The sequence below is a fragment of the Mesocricetus auratus genome, unplaced genomic scaffold (genome assembly GCF_017639785.1).
Source record: "Mesocricetus auratus isolate SY011 unplaced genomic scaffold, BCM_Maur_2.0 Super-Scaffold_100019, whole genome shotgun sequence".
In the NCBI taxonomy this organism is placed as follows: domain Eukaryota; kingdom Metazoa; phylum Chordata; class Mammalia; order Rodentia; family Cricetidae; genus Mesocricetus; species Mesocricetus auratus.
Genome location: NW_024429200.1, coordinates 6,662,294 through 6,676,867, shown reverse-complemented (window position 1 = coordinate 6,676,867; position 14,574 = coordinate 6,662,294). Strand labels below are relative to the sequence as shown.

General features: G+C 37.1%; 1 protein-coding gene across 6 annotated transcripts in view; it reads right to left on the bottom strand.

Annotated features, from left to right (window-relative positions):
* Cnot4 (CCR4-NOT transcription complex subunit 4) overlaps positions 1-14,574 on the bottom strand; it is a 93,410-nt gene that overhangs the window by 37,611 nt on the left and 41,225 nt on the right. For 3 of the 6 annotated variants that reach the window (XM_005082394.4, XM_013122257.3, XM_005082396.4), the window contains exons 4-7: positions 11,972-12,058; positions 11,147-11,248; positions 10,353-10,478; positions 6,685-6,818 (exon numbers count right to left, since the gene is read on the bottom strand). In XM_005082394.4, coding sequence (XP_005082451.1) covers positions 6,685-6,818; positions 10,353-10,478; positions 11,147-11,248; positions 11,972-12,058 — 449 coding nt within the window. The remainder of the gene's footprint in view (positions 1-6,684; positions 6,819-10,352; positions 10,479-11,146; positions 11,249-11,971; positions 12,059-14,574) is intronic. The other 3 variants (XM_005082393.4, XM_005082395.4, XM_005082397.4) reach the window with 1 other exon arrangement.

The window sequence follows — 14,574 nt, the reverse complement described above, 5'->3', positions numbered from 1 at the left end:
ACTCCTCCCTCTCTACAACTGGATTCCAGGAGGTTGAGTCAGTACTTGGCTGTGAATCTCTGTTTCTGCTTCCATCAGTCACTGGATGAAGGCTCTCAGGCAGCATTTAAGGTAGTCATCAATCTCATTTATAGGGAGGGGCATTTAAGGTAGCCTCTCCACTACTGCTTAGATTTTTAGTTGGGGTCATCCTTGTAGATCTCTGAACATTTCCCTAGTACCAGATTTCTCTTTAAACCTACAATGGCTCCCTCTACTAAGGCATCTCTTTTCTAGTTCTCCTCTATTCTTCCCCCAACTCGATCCCTCATGTTCTCCCGCCAACCCCCAAAGCTCCCAATTTGCTCAGGAGCTCTTGTCCCCTTCCCCTTCTCAGGGGTCCATGCAACATCTCTCTTAGAATCCTCCTTGTTTCCCAGCTTCTCTGGGGTTGTGGATTGCAGAACAGCAACTTGTCGTACATTTGCTTGTGTGTGTGCACATGTGTGTGCCTGTGCAAGCTGCACGTGGAGGACAAAGGACAACTTGCTAGTCAGTTCTCTCTACCATATGAATTCACATGCAGAAACACATAAACAAATGACATCTCCAGAAAATATGCATAAACTCTAGATGGAATTTAGAAACACATTTTCATAAGGTCAGTCTAAGTTAAAACACCTGGAATACTAGTCAGCTTTCTGTCAACTTGACACAAGCTAGGGTCATCTGGAAAGAAGGAACCTCAACTGAGAAAATGCCTCCATCAGATTGGCCTGTAGGAAAGTCTATGGAGCATTTCCTTGATTAATGATTGATGTGGGAGGGCCCAGCATACAGTAAGTGGTACCAGTTGGCCTTTGGTTGCATAGAAAAATCAAGCTAAGTGAGTCATGGACAGCAAGACAGTAAGCAGCATTCCTCCATGAGCTTTACTTTAGTTCCTGACTCAGCTTCTGCCCTGATTCCTTTCATGATGGACGATAAGCCATAAGTCTTTCCTTAAGTTGCAAAATTCTGCTCGTGGTGTATATCTCAGCAGCAGAAAGCAAACTGGGACAGCATGTCACTAATGATCTAACAACAAAGGGACTAAACGGAACAGACACAGTAAAAAGTGATCAAGTCTCCCAAGTCTCTCAAGATACTAGATTTTACAACTAATAAGGAGTCAAGGGTAAATTTCAATATTTTACTTTAAATATATAGAAACCAAAATTCAAAACTATCTGTAAGCAAGCAGTGTAAGTTAACCAACCAAAAAATAGTTTGATGGAGGTTTTTTTTTAGTCTATTTTTAATTTAAATTGGAAACAATCTTAGTTTACATATTATATTAATCCCAGTTCCCTCTCCCTTTCATCCTCCCATCCCCCTTTTGCTCCCCAGGGAGGATGAGGCCTTCCATGGGAGATCATCAAAGTCTATCACATCATTTGGGGCAGGGCCTAGGCCCTCCCCATGCGTCTAGGCTGAGAGAGTATCCCTCTATGGGGAATGGGCTCCCAAAGTCCATTAGTACACTAGGGATAAATACTACTACCAGAGACCCCATGGACTTCTCTGGCCTTCTAACTGACACCCACATTCAGGAGGTCTAGATCAGTCCTATGCTGGTTTCCAAGCTCCCCCTTGTTCAGGTCAGCTGATTCTGTGGGTTTCCTCAGCCTGGTCTTGACCCATTTGCTCATCACTCCTCCCTCTCTACAACTGGATTCCAGGAGTTCGGCTCAGTGCTTAGCTGGGGGTGTCTGCTTCCGCTTCTTGATAGGGGTTTTAAAGAAAGATCTTTGAACATAAAACAATTATACAATAGAAGGATCAAATAAAACTTCATTGGGGGGGCACTGAACATGGGATAGAAAAAGGTTGAGGGTCTAGTTCCTTTGTTTATTACATTCAAAACATAGTATATTTTAGTTACATTTTAAATATAAGGTAAATGTATGTAAAGAAACATGCCAATATAATTGACAATTCCAAATTTTATAGGCATATTGCTGTATACACAAATGCGTATACACTCTACTTCTAAATGAATATATTTCCTTATACTTAGATAAGCTTATTAAGATGAATTCACTTAATTTTTTCATGTTTACTAAAGCCTCAAAAATCTTGGGAGATACTTAAATGTTTAATAGCACAAACGATATATTTATAATACTGACACACAAAACTTGTGTTCACAGAATACATTTTACTTTGTAGAGACTTCAAATACACATCAATATTTAAACTACTACTATACCATTAAAATATGGTCAACTTTTAAGTGGCACAATTAGCTCTTTATAGACAAGAAACAAATGCTTCGGCAAACCTGAAGTGTTTGTAGCTGGGTAAATGCTTTAATTGGTTTTCTCATAACCTCTAGAACCACTTATTAGAAAACGAAAATAAATGCCTTATTTCCACAGGTTTGTGCAAAGATTTTTTTTCCTTTGAGACAGGGTCTCTCTACAAAGTCTTGGTGTCCTGTAACTCATTATGTAGACCAGGGTGGTCTTGAATTCACAAGAACCCACCTGTCTCTCCCTTGTGAATGCTGGGATTAAAGGCATGTATCACCACACCTAGATAAGAATTATTCTTAATAACGAAATTGAAAGATGTCTGAAGATGCGGTAAGCCTTCTTACATAGTAGGTAAAGCTTTTGTTCATTTATTCTATCTATGCAATGAAGTTCAACTTTCAAAAAGATATTATATATTTAAGGTGACTTAAACACACAATTGCTGTTTTGTTGTACTTCTCTTCTAGGAAATAAGGAACCAAAGAACCCTCTTCTTCTAAAAACATGTTATGTATGTATTTACTTGTGTGTGTATGTACCTCTTTGTGTGCCATGTGTACACATGGAGGCCAGAGGAGGAACTTGGCCGGCTTGCTTTATCACACTCCACCATATTCCTAGAGACAGACCACACACACCCACACACCCACACACCCACACACCCACACACACACACACTTTGAGACAGGGTGTAACAGCACTGGCTGTCCTGGAAGTCGCTCTGTAGACCAAGTTGGCCTCAGACTCATAGAGATCCGCCTGCCTCTGCCTCTCTAGTGCTGGAATTACAGGCCTGTGCCACCACTGCCCATCCGAGACAAAGCTTCTCTAAACGAATCTGAACCTAGGCTGGTGTTGAGAAATCATTTTATGGATCCCCAGAAAGACATTCCTCTTCTATTGTGGACAAATGGCTTACAATACCCCTTTTTTAAATTTTTACATAAAGTGTCTCCTCCCCAACTCACAGCACTAAGGTTAGTATGCTTGAGATTCAACTCTGGTTCTCATGCTTTTGTAGCAAGTATTCGTAATTGTTCAGCCATTTTTCCAGACCCACAAATCCTATCTTCAACCATCCCTCTCCTGACTCATTCAGTGAGAAACAAAACACAATGCTCAATTTTTAATTAAAAAAAAAAATAGAAAAGTGCCTCAAGTGAGCTTAGGGTTTAGATAAGCGGAGAGCACTGGGTCCCCTGACCAAACAGCTAATGCATTTTAGCTACCTTTCATTCAAACCTAAAGTTTTGCTGGAGGAGATCTGTTTGTGTTAACTGCTTCAAGACCACAATAAAGTTTAATCTCAGGATGGAAGAAATATAGGCCATGGTATGCCACATGACTAAATATATGCATGGAAGGCAGTTGGTAATAAAAATTAGGCAACATGAAGACTGTACCTCAGAGTACTCAGCAAATGGTGAAAAGGGGGAAAGGATCCTCATTAGGGATATAAGATTGACTGTTTGGCACCTAAAGGGAGTACTTAATTAGCCTGCCTGCCACTCTGCCTGAGTCGGTGCCCTACCAGGCAAGGACATAAACTGCCTCACTTTTGTCACTGAGCCACTATGGAGTGGGGGGTCTAACTTTCTAAACAATTCTGTTATATCAGTGGCTCTAATAATGTTTTAACTGTAGTCAACTTAAGTGGGGTAAGAGTCCCCCAGATGACTTAATAGCTTCCCACTATGACTGCACATGTGTAGTAACCACATATAAATGAGAACTGGACAGAGACTGAAAAGGACGACAGAATTCAAAACAAAAATCCAAATCCCTAGCAATTAACCAATTTTAATGTAGGTATCCTAGTTAGTAGACTTCTAGCCATAAGTACTAATAAAAAGCTCTGGGCTTTATGCAAAAGTAAAAATGAAAATTGTAAGTCATTTTTCTATAATGAAGTGAAGACAGTTTTTCTGAATGGTTCCTGTCCATACGTGGAGGATCACTGTTTTCTCCTACTCATAGATTTACCTCTAGCTAGCAGCATAGCAGTCTCCATATAAAACCAACTGACGCATAAAATTTTGCATGAAATTTCAGAGTTCATAGATATCTTAATACCTGATAATGATTTATCAAGTTCTGCTTGAGAGTATCTTCTACATTTTTGACAAACTACACAACACATTTTTTGAGACGGGGGTTTCTCTGTGTAGCCCTGGCTCTCCTGGAAATCTCTCTATAGACCAGGCTGCCTTGGAATTCATAGAGATATGCCTGCCTCTGCCTCCTGAGTGCTGGGATTAAAGGCAACACCATCACCTAGTATCTTTTTTGTTTCTTGGAGGTACCAAGTAATGCCAAGGAATCCAGAAGAGGATTAATGTGCGAATTCCTCCCAATATACCCAATTAATAAGGCATTGCATTCAGATAGCACCTGTCTATCAGAGCACACTTAATTTTCAGTAAGAATACAACCATGCTTTCAAAAGGGAGTTAGTGGTGAACTGTTTGCCTGGCACACACAAGGTCCTGGATTTGATCCATAATACCACAAAAAACATGACAATAACAACGATGGACAATAATATACACTTTCTCTCCATGGAATAAAAACTGATAAATTCCTATAGAAGTTTTTCTTTGAATACCTTTACTAGACAATATACTAGTGCCCTCTATCTGTGGTTGAAGGAAGCTTAAAATACTATCAATTCTCTGAAGTTACAACTCTGAAGTACCAGATTATCTTCAGCCAAAATGCTCTTAATAAAACTAATGAAACACATTAAATTCTTTTCTAGCAATTTCTCCTTTAAAATTGTGGCATAGTTAAAACCTTTTAAATGATGGCAAAGTGAGATGCGTTTAGTCTTCAAAGTGACAGGGATTTTGGTCAGAATCTGGTCTCTCTAACTGATTTGTGTGGAATACTTAGCATTTAGCTCCATTTTAGTTTTCTTATATGAAGTAATGACAACATCTGCCACACAGGACTATTAAAATTAAATAAGCACATCAAATTTTTACTTACATCTACATCTTCCTTTCACTTCAGTCTGAACTCAACATTTTTCCACATGGACTATATCAAGCCATGACCACTTACACTGCACAGTGTATACTCTGTGATTCTTACCACTAGGTCAACTCAGTATCCACAGCACAGTAGCCCAACTAGGTACTATTCCTTTTATAATCCTCAGTTGTTGCACAAATAATGTCTCAATCTACATTTTATAGCCCCAAGCTATAAAATACCCATCCTTACGCATTACAATTGATGGCTTCCTCATTTCCTGCTCTCAGCACTTGTATTCCATCATTTTAAAGTAACTTAATCACGCAGAAAAACTATTTTTAATAAGACCAATGATGCATATAAGTGCTGAATGTATCAGAAATGTTTACTTCGATAATCTTATTCTTTTAAGTACCACAGAAGTGGTAGGTAATGAGCAATAGCGCATGGCCATTCATCTAGAAATAATAGTACAATTATCAAAAGAGAGGGTCAGTTTGTTCATACAAAAGATATGGCTGGATTTAGCTTTTATCCTAACTTTGACATAAAGAAATCTCACATTATTTAATATACAGTGATTTTATGTTTTATGCTGACATCTACCTATATATCTACAAACATATACATACCCATCATGTGTACGTGTATAAGAAATACTCATATTTAAAAGGTCTTTACTATTTAAATAATCTTCAGCAAAGGTACTAAGACAGTTCCTTTCAATTTTAAACGAAAGAATGTTTGAAGAAAGACTGACAATAATTTGTGTAATTTTTACTGATACCTTTGAAAGCTAGTTATTCTACTAGACACGGAACTCTACTATTTAAAGCAGGGCATGAAACATCACTTTCACCTAAAAAACATTTAGATAGGATACAGTAAAACCCCCAAAGTTATTGTTTAACTGTACAATATCTGACAACTTACAGTAAAGTACAGTTTAAGACATGAAGATCACCAAATCATCATGAGACTTTGTACTAAAAATTATAAATCTGTTTAAACACTCAGTTAATATCTACCACCCAAATCATGTAAGAGGTTGAAGACAGGAAGACTGCTTGTACCCAAAGGTAAGACACTCTCTCCTTACAGACTGTAATATCAGTGATCACTAGACTAAACAGCCTTGCACACTTATAACCCAAACCTACATTTCAAATGACTACCTTCTTTCCTTTTATAGTATGGTTTCTCTTTTATATTAGGGAGAAACCTTAAATTGGGTGGCAAGAGCTTTAAAATAAAATAAAATAAAAATCAGACTCAGAAGCTATGACCTAACATTTCTACATAGCTGAAGATGATGCATAAATGATAGATCTTGTTATGAATTTTGTCTAAAAACATACACAATGAAAAGAATGACAAACAGGAGGGAAAGACGTCAGAAAGGAGTGGTTATCAGTACTTAGTCAGTACTTACGTATCATACCTCTGCAATGGTGTCACTTTGTTCTTATTCTTATCAACTGAACCAGTAGATAGCTGAAGAAAATTGGGATTTAATTTATATAATTCTTGGAGTAGCTTCTGTTCATACTCTTGGTGTTTACCCGCCTAATGAAAGAAGAAATTAAAACTGCAGTGGGATTCAAAAACAAACAAACAAAAAAAACATAGTCTGGTATGAAATGCTTTTACTTTGTAATTATTAAAGGTACCATAAAGAGAACATTAGAGTTTTCTCACAGAGTCAAAGATACCTGATGCTATCAAACTTTTCGACTAACAAGTTATTCCAGCTAAGCTACACTATAGATACTCCATAAACCAAAGCATTCCACAAGAACCAGTGCACCAGAAGGCCACTGAGATAACTCAGTGGGCAAAGGCACTTGTTGAGAAGTCTTACAATCCAAGGTTGATCCCTGGGAAACATATATGGTAGGAGAGATCCAACCCCATAAGCTATCCTATGACCTCCATATATGTGCTGTGGCATGCACACAAACACACACACACACATGCATGTGCACAAACATATATAAATGAATAAATACAATAAAAGTTTAAATTACTTCATTTTCTTTCATACAACTGAAAACTCTAACAGGTCACTACTGAATTTCCTATGCCCCAGTTAGCTTTTATTCTCAATTTGACACAACTAGAATCACCTAAGAAGAGACTGCCAATTGAAGGATTGCCCAATCAGTGACCTGTGGGCATGTCTGTGGGGGGTTACCTTGAGGGTTAATTGATATAGAGGAGTCTGGCTCAGGCCATGATTCCTGGACTATAAAAGAAAACTAGCTTTGTACGAGTAGATCAGCAGGAAAGCAAGCAGCATTTCTCCATGAGTTCTTGCCCAGACTTCCCTCAAAGATGAACCACAACCCTTTCCTCCCATAAACTGCTTTTGGCCATGCTGTTTGTCACAACAACTGGAAGGCAACCAGAACATCTGATGATTAAACAATTTCTGCTTTTATTTGGAGATCAATGGCACAATGAATCCAGTTTTCTTACATTTTCCTTTTTTACACCAGGTAAAAGTACCATTGATTTGTTTTTATTCTCTACTTTCTCCATACCAGTAACAAAATAAAAATTGATGTCTTAAACTCTAAACCAGGAGTAAGCAGTTTACAGACAGTCTCTCCTGCTGCCCCAGTGCTTCACTGGGACAGTCTGGCTACTCATTTATACACTGTGTAAGTGCTTTATTGCTACAGAGTCAGAGTGAAGTGTTACAATGGGGATGGTGGAGCATGGGGACAGATGTCCTATAGTCTAGAAACCCAAAAACACCTTCCTAGGCTGGCCTTTACAGAAACCCTTGCTGGCATCCACTGTATATACCAGAAAACACTGCTCTATTGCAGTTGGGGTAGCTTTCTATCAGAAGGCAATGTCACAAAAAGGTACAGGAGAAGTCAGGCAAGGATCACTGCAGAAACAAACTGTAAACAATGAAAAACCTTCTGAGCAGCTTATTACCAACTGTATGTGTGTCTTCACTAAAAGAACATTTCACTTTTCACTTACTGGTGGGAATATCAACTATTTTAAAGCTGTGATTTAAGTACATATTGTGGCAAAATGAAAATACAACAGAAAAAATAAACTAAGCATGAAGCAAAAGTGGTATCATCTAACTTAGCACAAAAAAACTGCATCATGTCCAGCAGACACAGCACTGCTCCCTACGCTGACACACAAGCTGGACACTCAATTCTGAGTTACACAGTAACATAGTTTTTGGTTTTTGCCATAATATAACTTACTCAAATTTTCTTTCCAAACTGAGAAACATTTTAGCAAAGAAACTATCAGAATAATTTTAAACTCAGGCAAAAAGAACATACTATGAATGAGTTTTAAGCTAAGAAAAATATATTTAGATATGAATTTTCATCTTTAAAAACATGAACCACCTAAAAAATTACTTCTGCAAGCAATATTTTTGGAGCTATTATAAGTGATTATGGAGCAGTTCATTCAAGCAGTTAAAAAATCTCACCACATGCATTTTTCTCCTATTGTTGAACAACAGACTTACAGAAGATCAACTTGGACTTTGAAATCCTTATACAAATTTCCACTGTAACAGTAAGTATTTGGGTGCTACTTAAAATGCAGCTTGAAATGTTATCTATCTAGAGTTCATCTAAGAAGGTAACCCAGAAGCTAGGGAAATGACTCAGTGGGCAAGGTGCTGCTGAACAAACACCAGGACCTGAGTCTGGAGTCATGTGCGTGTATGCACGTGTGTATGTCTTGCGCACAGACCTGAGTCTGGAGTCGTGTGTGTGTGTGTGTGTGTGTGTGTGTGTGTGTGTGTGTGTGTGTGTGTGTGTGTGTGTGTGTGCGCACGCTCGCAAAAAAAAAAAACAGAATATATATGGAGAATACAGTAGGATACTAGGTTCTCTTTGGTCAGCCAATCTCAGATCAACCAAATAGACGCTGTTTCAAAAACTAAGGTAGAGAGCCATCCAGAAAAGCATTCCATGTGTACCTCTGGTTTCCACAGGTGCATGGACAGGGGAGGGCACCTGCACATAACCTGTATATGCCATACACACATGCACACACACACTTAAAAAGCAAAATCTTATTTATTTAAAGAAAAATCACTCATAAACAAAACAAAACTTTTAAAGTACTAACTGAAAAAAAGATTGTATTGTCTACCCTGTTGAATATTATTATTTTAAACACTTCAATTTCAAAGACAGTATTGTCAAAATCACCAAGATGTTTAATATAATGGGACTTAATCTGCATTAACTCCAAGTCAAAAGAGACAAAATTTCATGCTGTTTACAATCTTCCTTTAAAGGAGCTCATATATTTTTCTAGTTTGACCTGGAATAAAAAGTAGCAATGAATGCCCCCCACCTTCTAAATGAGAAGTATTCCTGCAAAAGTCCACAGCAACAATCTGAAGTCCTCATCTACAAAAGGGAACTGCAGCATTGTGCTTTGGTATAATCCTCATTTTAATATGCCGTATGGTCAACATTTTTACTTGTAAAAGCATGTTTATACTACAAATTGAAAGGAGACAGGAGAAGAGGAAACGTAAAAAAGAAGACAGGATATTAAGCCTTCAAGTTACCTTTTATAGGACAATGACTACTCTGTGGACACTTTCAAAGTAGAGTCACTGCTTAAAAATGATTATCACCATCATTGAACACATTACTTTCTAGAACATTCTATAAAGAGTAGATGTTGAACCTAAACAGAGAAAAGCAACACCAAAAAAACCCCCAACTAATAATTACTGTAATTCCTTGGGTTTCTTACTGCTGACACTCTCCTTAAAGTGGACTCCCCAAAGCGTTTCCTGGGGTCAACCCAGGCTCCCTTTTGAATATATGCTGGCATGTTAAAGCCTCTGCAACATTTTGCAACAAACCAATCAGCTGATTCACTAATGTAGTTTTCTGACTCAGCTGACCACACACTCATTTATATTGTAACCATGTCCTTAGAAGAAACATTTTAAGACATACTTTGGAAATGCTACTTTAAAGTGTTAACTTTTCTTTTAAAGCAACAAATCTTCATTCTTGTCTTTACAATTTTAAAATTAAAAGTAATTCCTTCGTACTAAATTGGTAATTCGCATGAGTTTACTACCTGCATTTCCTCTTTTGTGAAGCTGGCTGCCTCATCTCCCAATTCATGCAGGTACATGCAGTCAGGCTTTGGGCACTGCATATTCTTTAAGAAGTAACTGCAGTATTTTGTTGTACCTAAAGATGCCTGGAGGAGGAAGAGGGAAACATTGGAAAGAATACTCAAAATATAAATTGATAACATGATGTCATTTTCTATGATTATTGTTATTACTTCACCTAAGATGAAACACAGAAAGAACAAATCGTGACTGATAACACTAGGGAGCTGAACTATTACTGGTGGACTTATTGCAGACATTTATTTATGAGATCTAGAGAAAACATCTAAGTGAATGGCTTCCCAAAATTTGCAAACTGAAATTTTCTCTAGGCACCAGGGGCAAGGAAAGCCTGTTCCGTGTTTATAAGTAGTTCAGTACAGAAGAAAGGAAATTCCTATTTAAATGATGCCATCCTTTTTCCATTTACAATGGTTGGGACTATTTGCCCAAATGTAAACCAAAGATCAGGTATTTAGTAACAACAATCACAATTATTTCATAAAATAAGAGAAACATAAACTAAAATTTTAAAGTATTGTTCCCTAAATAATGTGTATTCCTACCCAGTAAATGAAATAGAGTTCTACTTAGTACTAAATAATTTGTACGTAACAGGTTGGTATGGAAACCAAAAAGACATCCTGTAAATTAAATGCCTTCAAAGTTACCATTTAAATGCCAGGTACTCCTCTGTGTTTTAATCTTACCCTTCCTCTTGAAAGGCAGAAGACAATCAAGAGAAACATATTACCTTGAGAGTCCTGCCATCTACCACCACGTTGTTGACACACTGTATTGCTCTGAGAGCATCTTCTGACCGGATGTAGGTTACATAAGCACTGGCACTCGGACCCTAAAGCGAAGCACATTCCATCCCATTGTTATTAGTTTCAAATTAGTACTGAAAATAAAATTATTTTACAACCTAAGAATTCTAAAGGTTTTTATTTCACTACTGACATTGTTAATAATAATAGCAATAATTAGAAGTAGTAGTTTTTGATATAATCTTCCTTTTACTAGCTCATTTAAAAGCAATCATACTTGAACTAGCTATAAGTGGATTTTAACATAAATAAATAAAATAGTATTCCCCCCATCCCTTGTTTTTCAAAAGTAACTTGACAGGCTCATCAAAGTTACAAAAATAGTTTAAAAGTGAAATTTTAAAAGATCAGATTTAAAAACGTATCAAAACAAATACTCTCAAAAATAAATGCAAGTTGTTAAGTAATGCCAGTTTGATAAAGCCGTTCTATTTTTTCAATATCTAAAATTAATACCGATTATAAATCACTATCTAATTATCAGGTTATCTGGTAACCACCCCCACCCCTTAACCCCTTCAATAAACTTTGTTTTCTATTTCCCTCTTATTCCATCAAGTCATTCACTCTAAGACCTAAGGGATCAAATGAACATAAACACTCCCCCATCCCACCAACAGAGGTCACTACACTGTAGAACTCCTTTGACCCTCAAGCTTTCTGATTACAGAAAGAAAATTTTCCTTCTGACAGCCCAGGTCAAGCCCAGACCATAGGGAGGAAAGGCAAAAATCCCTATGATGAGTTACCTGTGAGCCTGCATATGATGTGCTATTATTGATGACAACTTTATGTATTTTACCAAACTTCCCAAAATACTCTGGTCGTTTTAAAACCTATAAAAGAAGAAGAAATAAGGCATAAACTGTCCCCGCTTTAATCATCTTTATCCTTATTATGGGGACATTCACCATCCCTTGTAATTGAAAGCACACTGGTAATTGTTTAAGTTTCTAATTAATGTAACTACCTTCTAAGTACATTTATGTAGCTGACTCACAGGATATTTGTCTAAGAGCTCTTCTTCTTTTCCGTTTTTTTTTAAACACTAAATAGGAACTGAGCCCTAAGAAGTTTAACATTATTATGCTCTAATAATTCTGCATCAATATTCCATGGGATCTTACCTTCACAGAATTCAACTGTATTATCATATTGTTACTAATAAATGATTTTTTGTTTGTTTTTGTTTTTAGAGACAGGGTTTCTCTGTGGCTTTGGAAGCTGTCCTGGAACTAGCTCTTGTAGACCAGGCTGCTCTCGAACTCACAGATATCTGCCTGTCTCTGCCTCCCGAGTAATGGGATTAAAGGCGTGATTTTCATCAAAATTATATACAAAAATAGACATAAGCAATGACATTTATGTCTCGTAAATCTATTGTATGTTACACTAATCCACTGTTTATAAATTCCAAATATGATAATAGCATCCCCTCAGCCTTCTATGCTTTATCACTATGTGTATAATTTCCTATGTCAGTAAATCTATTACGTTTTAACTGTCTCGTGGGTTATTCCCTCCTCACAATCTTTGCTGCTAAGTTACATCTGGAAAAACAACTTATATTCTTTCTCAAGTGTCTTAGTCACTTTTTGGTGTTTTCCTGTCCTCAAATCTCTCTCACCTCTGCTACTCTGTGATTACTACAAACTTCCATAACCTTGACTAATGTGATCATAATATTATATGATACAAAACCTCTCCCATGACTTGGAACTACCTCAGCATTAATTTTGTTCACTTCCTTAAACTTTATTGACAGCAACTCTTTTTCATTGAACAGTCTATGTTGTGCCATTAGTTCCTTTAAAATTTCAACTTATAGCTCAACCATATATTTACACTGTCTGGGAATGTGTAGTTATAGTTCTGCGGGAGAAATAATTTGTAAGTGTTCACCAGCTTGTAAAAACTTAGTGCAAAGCCAGGCGGTGGTGGCGCACGCCTTTAATCCCAGCACTCGGGAGGCAGAGGCAGGCGGATCTCTGTGAGTTCGAGGCTGGGCTGGACCGATAGCCTCCAAAACAATACAGAGAAACCCTGTCTCGAAAAACCAAAAAAAAAAAAAACTTAGTGCAAGAGCTTCAACATCAAAATAATGAATGAAATGCGTTTGTCACTGAGGTTATTTTGCTTAAAATTAACTTATTGTGTAGAAAACAATGGATTCGGTTAATATTTCAATTTATGAACAAATTTGTTAGGGTTATGAGCACTGTTGAATACCAAGAGCTTTTATTATACATTTTGCTCTTTAATGGTCAAGATAATTTTGAACCAAATGAATTTGTGTACTGAGGGAAAATAGTTTGTAATAGATGATGACCTTGATTTTTAAAGCTCAGTTTCATCAGTCATTAGTAGTTTTGTGCAGTTTCTGATCCAGTTTTCTCATTTTTAAGTTAATTACATGCCTGTATATATTTTGAAATTAATTTGAACCTGAATATTTGGCACATGGCTTAAAAATTTTTAACTTTGAATAATCAAAAAAATTTCAACTTAATATACACTAACCTCATTATATTTTAGGTGTTTAGAAGATTATACAAAGCCTGTTTTAATGGATTAAATAAAAGGTGACTGCAGTGATTTCCACTTTTTTTTCCTCTACCCAGACAGCTTGACTGATAGAATAATGGTAGCTAACGAAATGAAACCTCATTCCCAGATTGTTTCAGGGCCAAAGGATGGAGAAGAAAATAGTTTAAAAAGGGGTTTTCTGGCAAGTAGAATTTGAAACTGCATTCAATATTCCAGTTGGAGGAATACCAATTCGGCTAACGTGTTCACAGCTAAAAACCTGCTTCCCAAGGCTGGCAGCCCACAGCTGTTCTCCAGCAGCAGCTCTTATCATAAGTGAGTTTACAGCAGCAGTTCTCAGTGAAGGAAGCACTGAAGGGGCCACTTTAGAGATTGGTAGGAGCTCAAACTAGCCCTGCCCAACAATGGTTCTCTACATGTTCCGAGTGTCTTACAGACTACAGACACGCATGTAGTTATGAGGCCTGCTTAGGGTTAAGGGAAGTTAGAAACTTCGGATTATACATAAAGTATGTTCTCCGTTTTGACATAAACTGAATTTACAGATAAATTCTTTAACTGCTACATTTAGTGATTCTACAAATTAGATGCAAGGTTATTTTGTAGTGTAAAAACACTCCAAGAAATAGAATATTACTGCGAATCATTTGAGAGGCACATTAGAAAAGAAATTCCTATCCAATAGGGCTAAGGCAGACCAAAGAACTGACACAGTGAACTCCAAAGTAGTAGTGATGCTTCTGGCTTAAAAGGCCACAGATCACAAGTAGTCACCTTCTAGAGTAGCTGTGCTCAAGCACTAAAT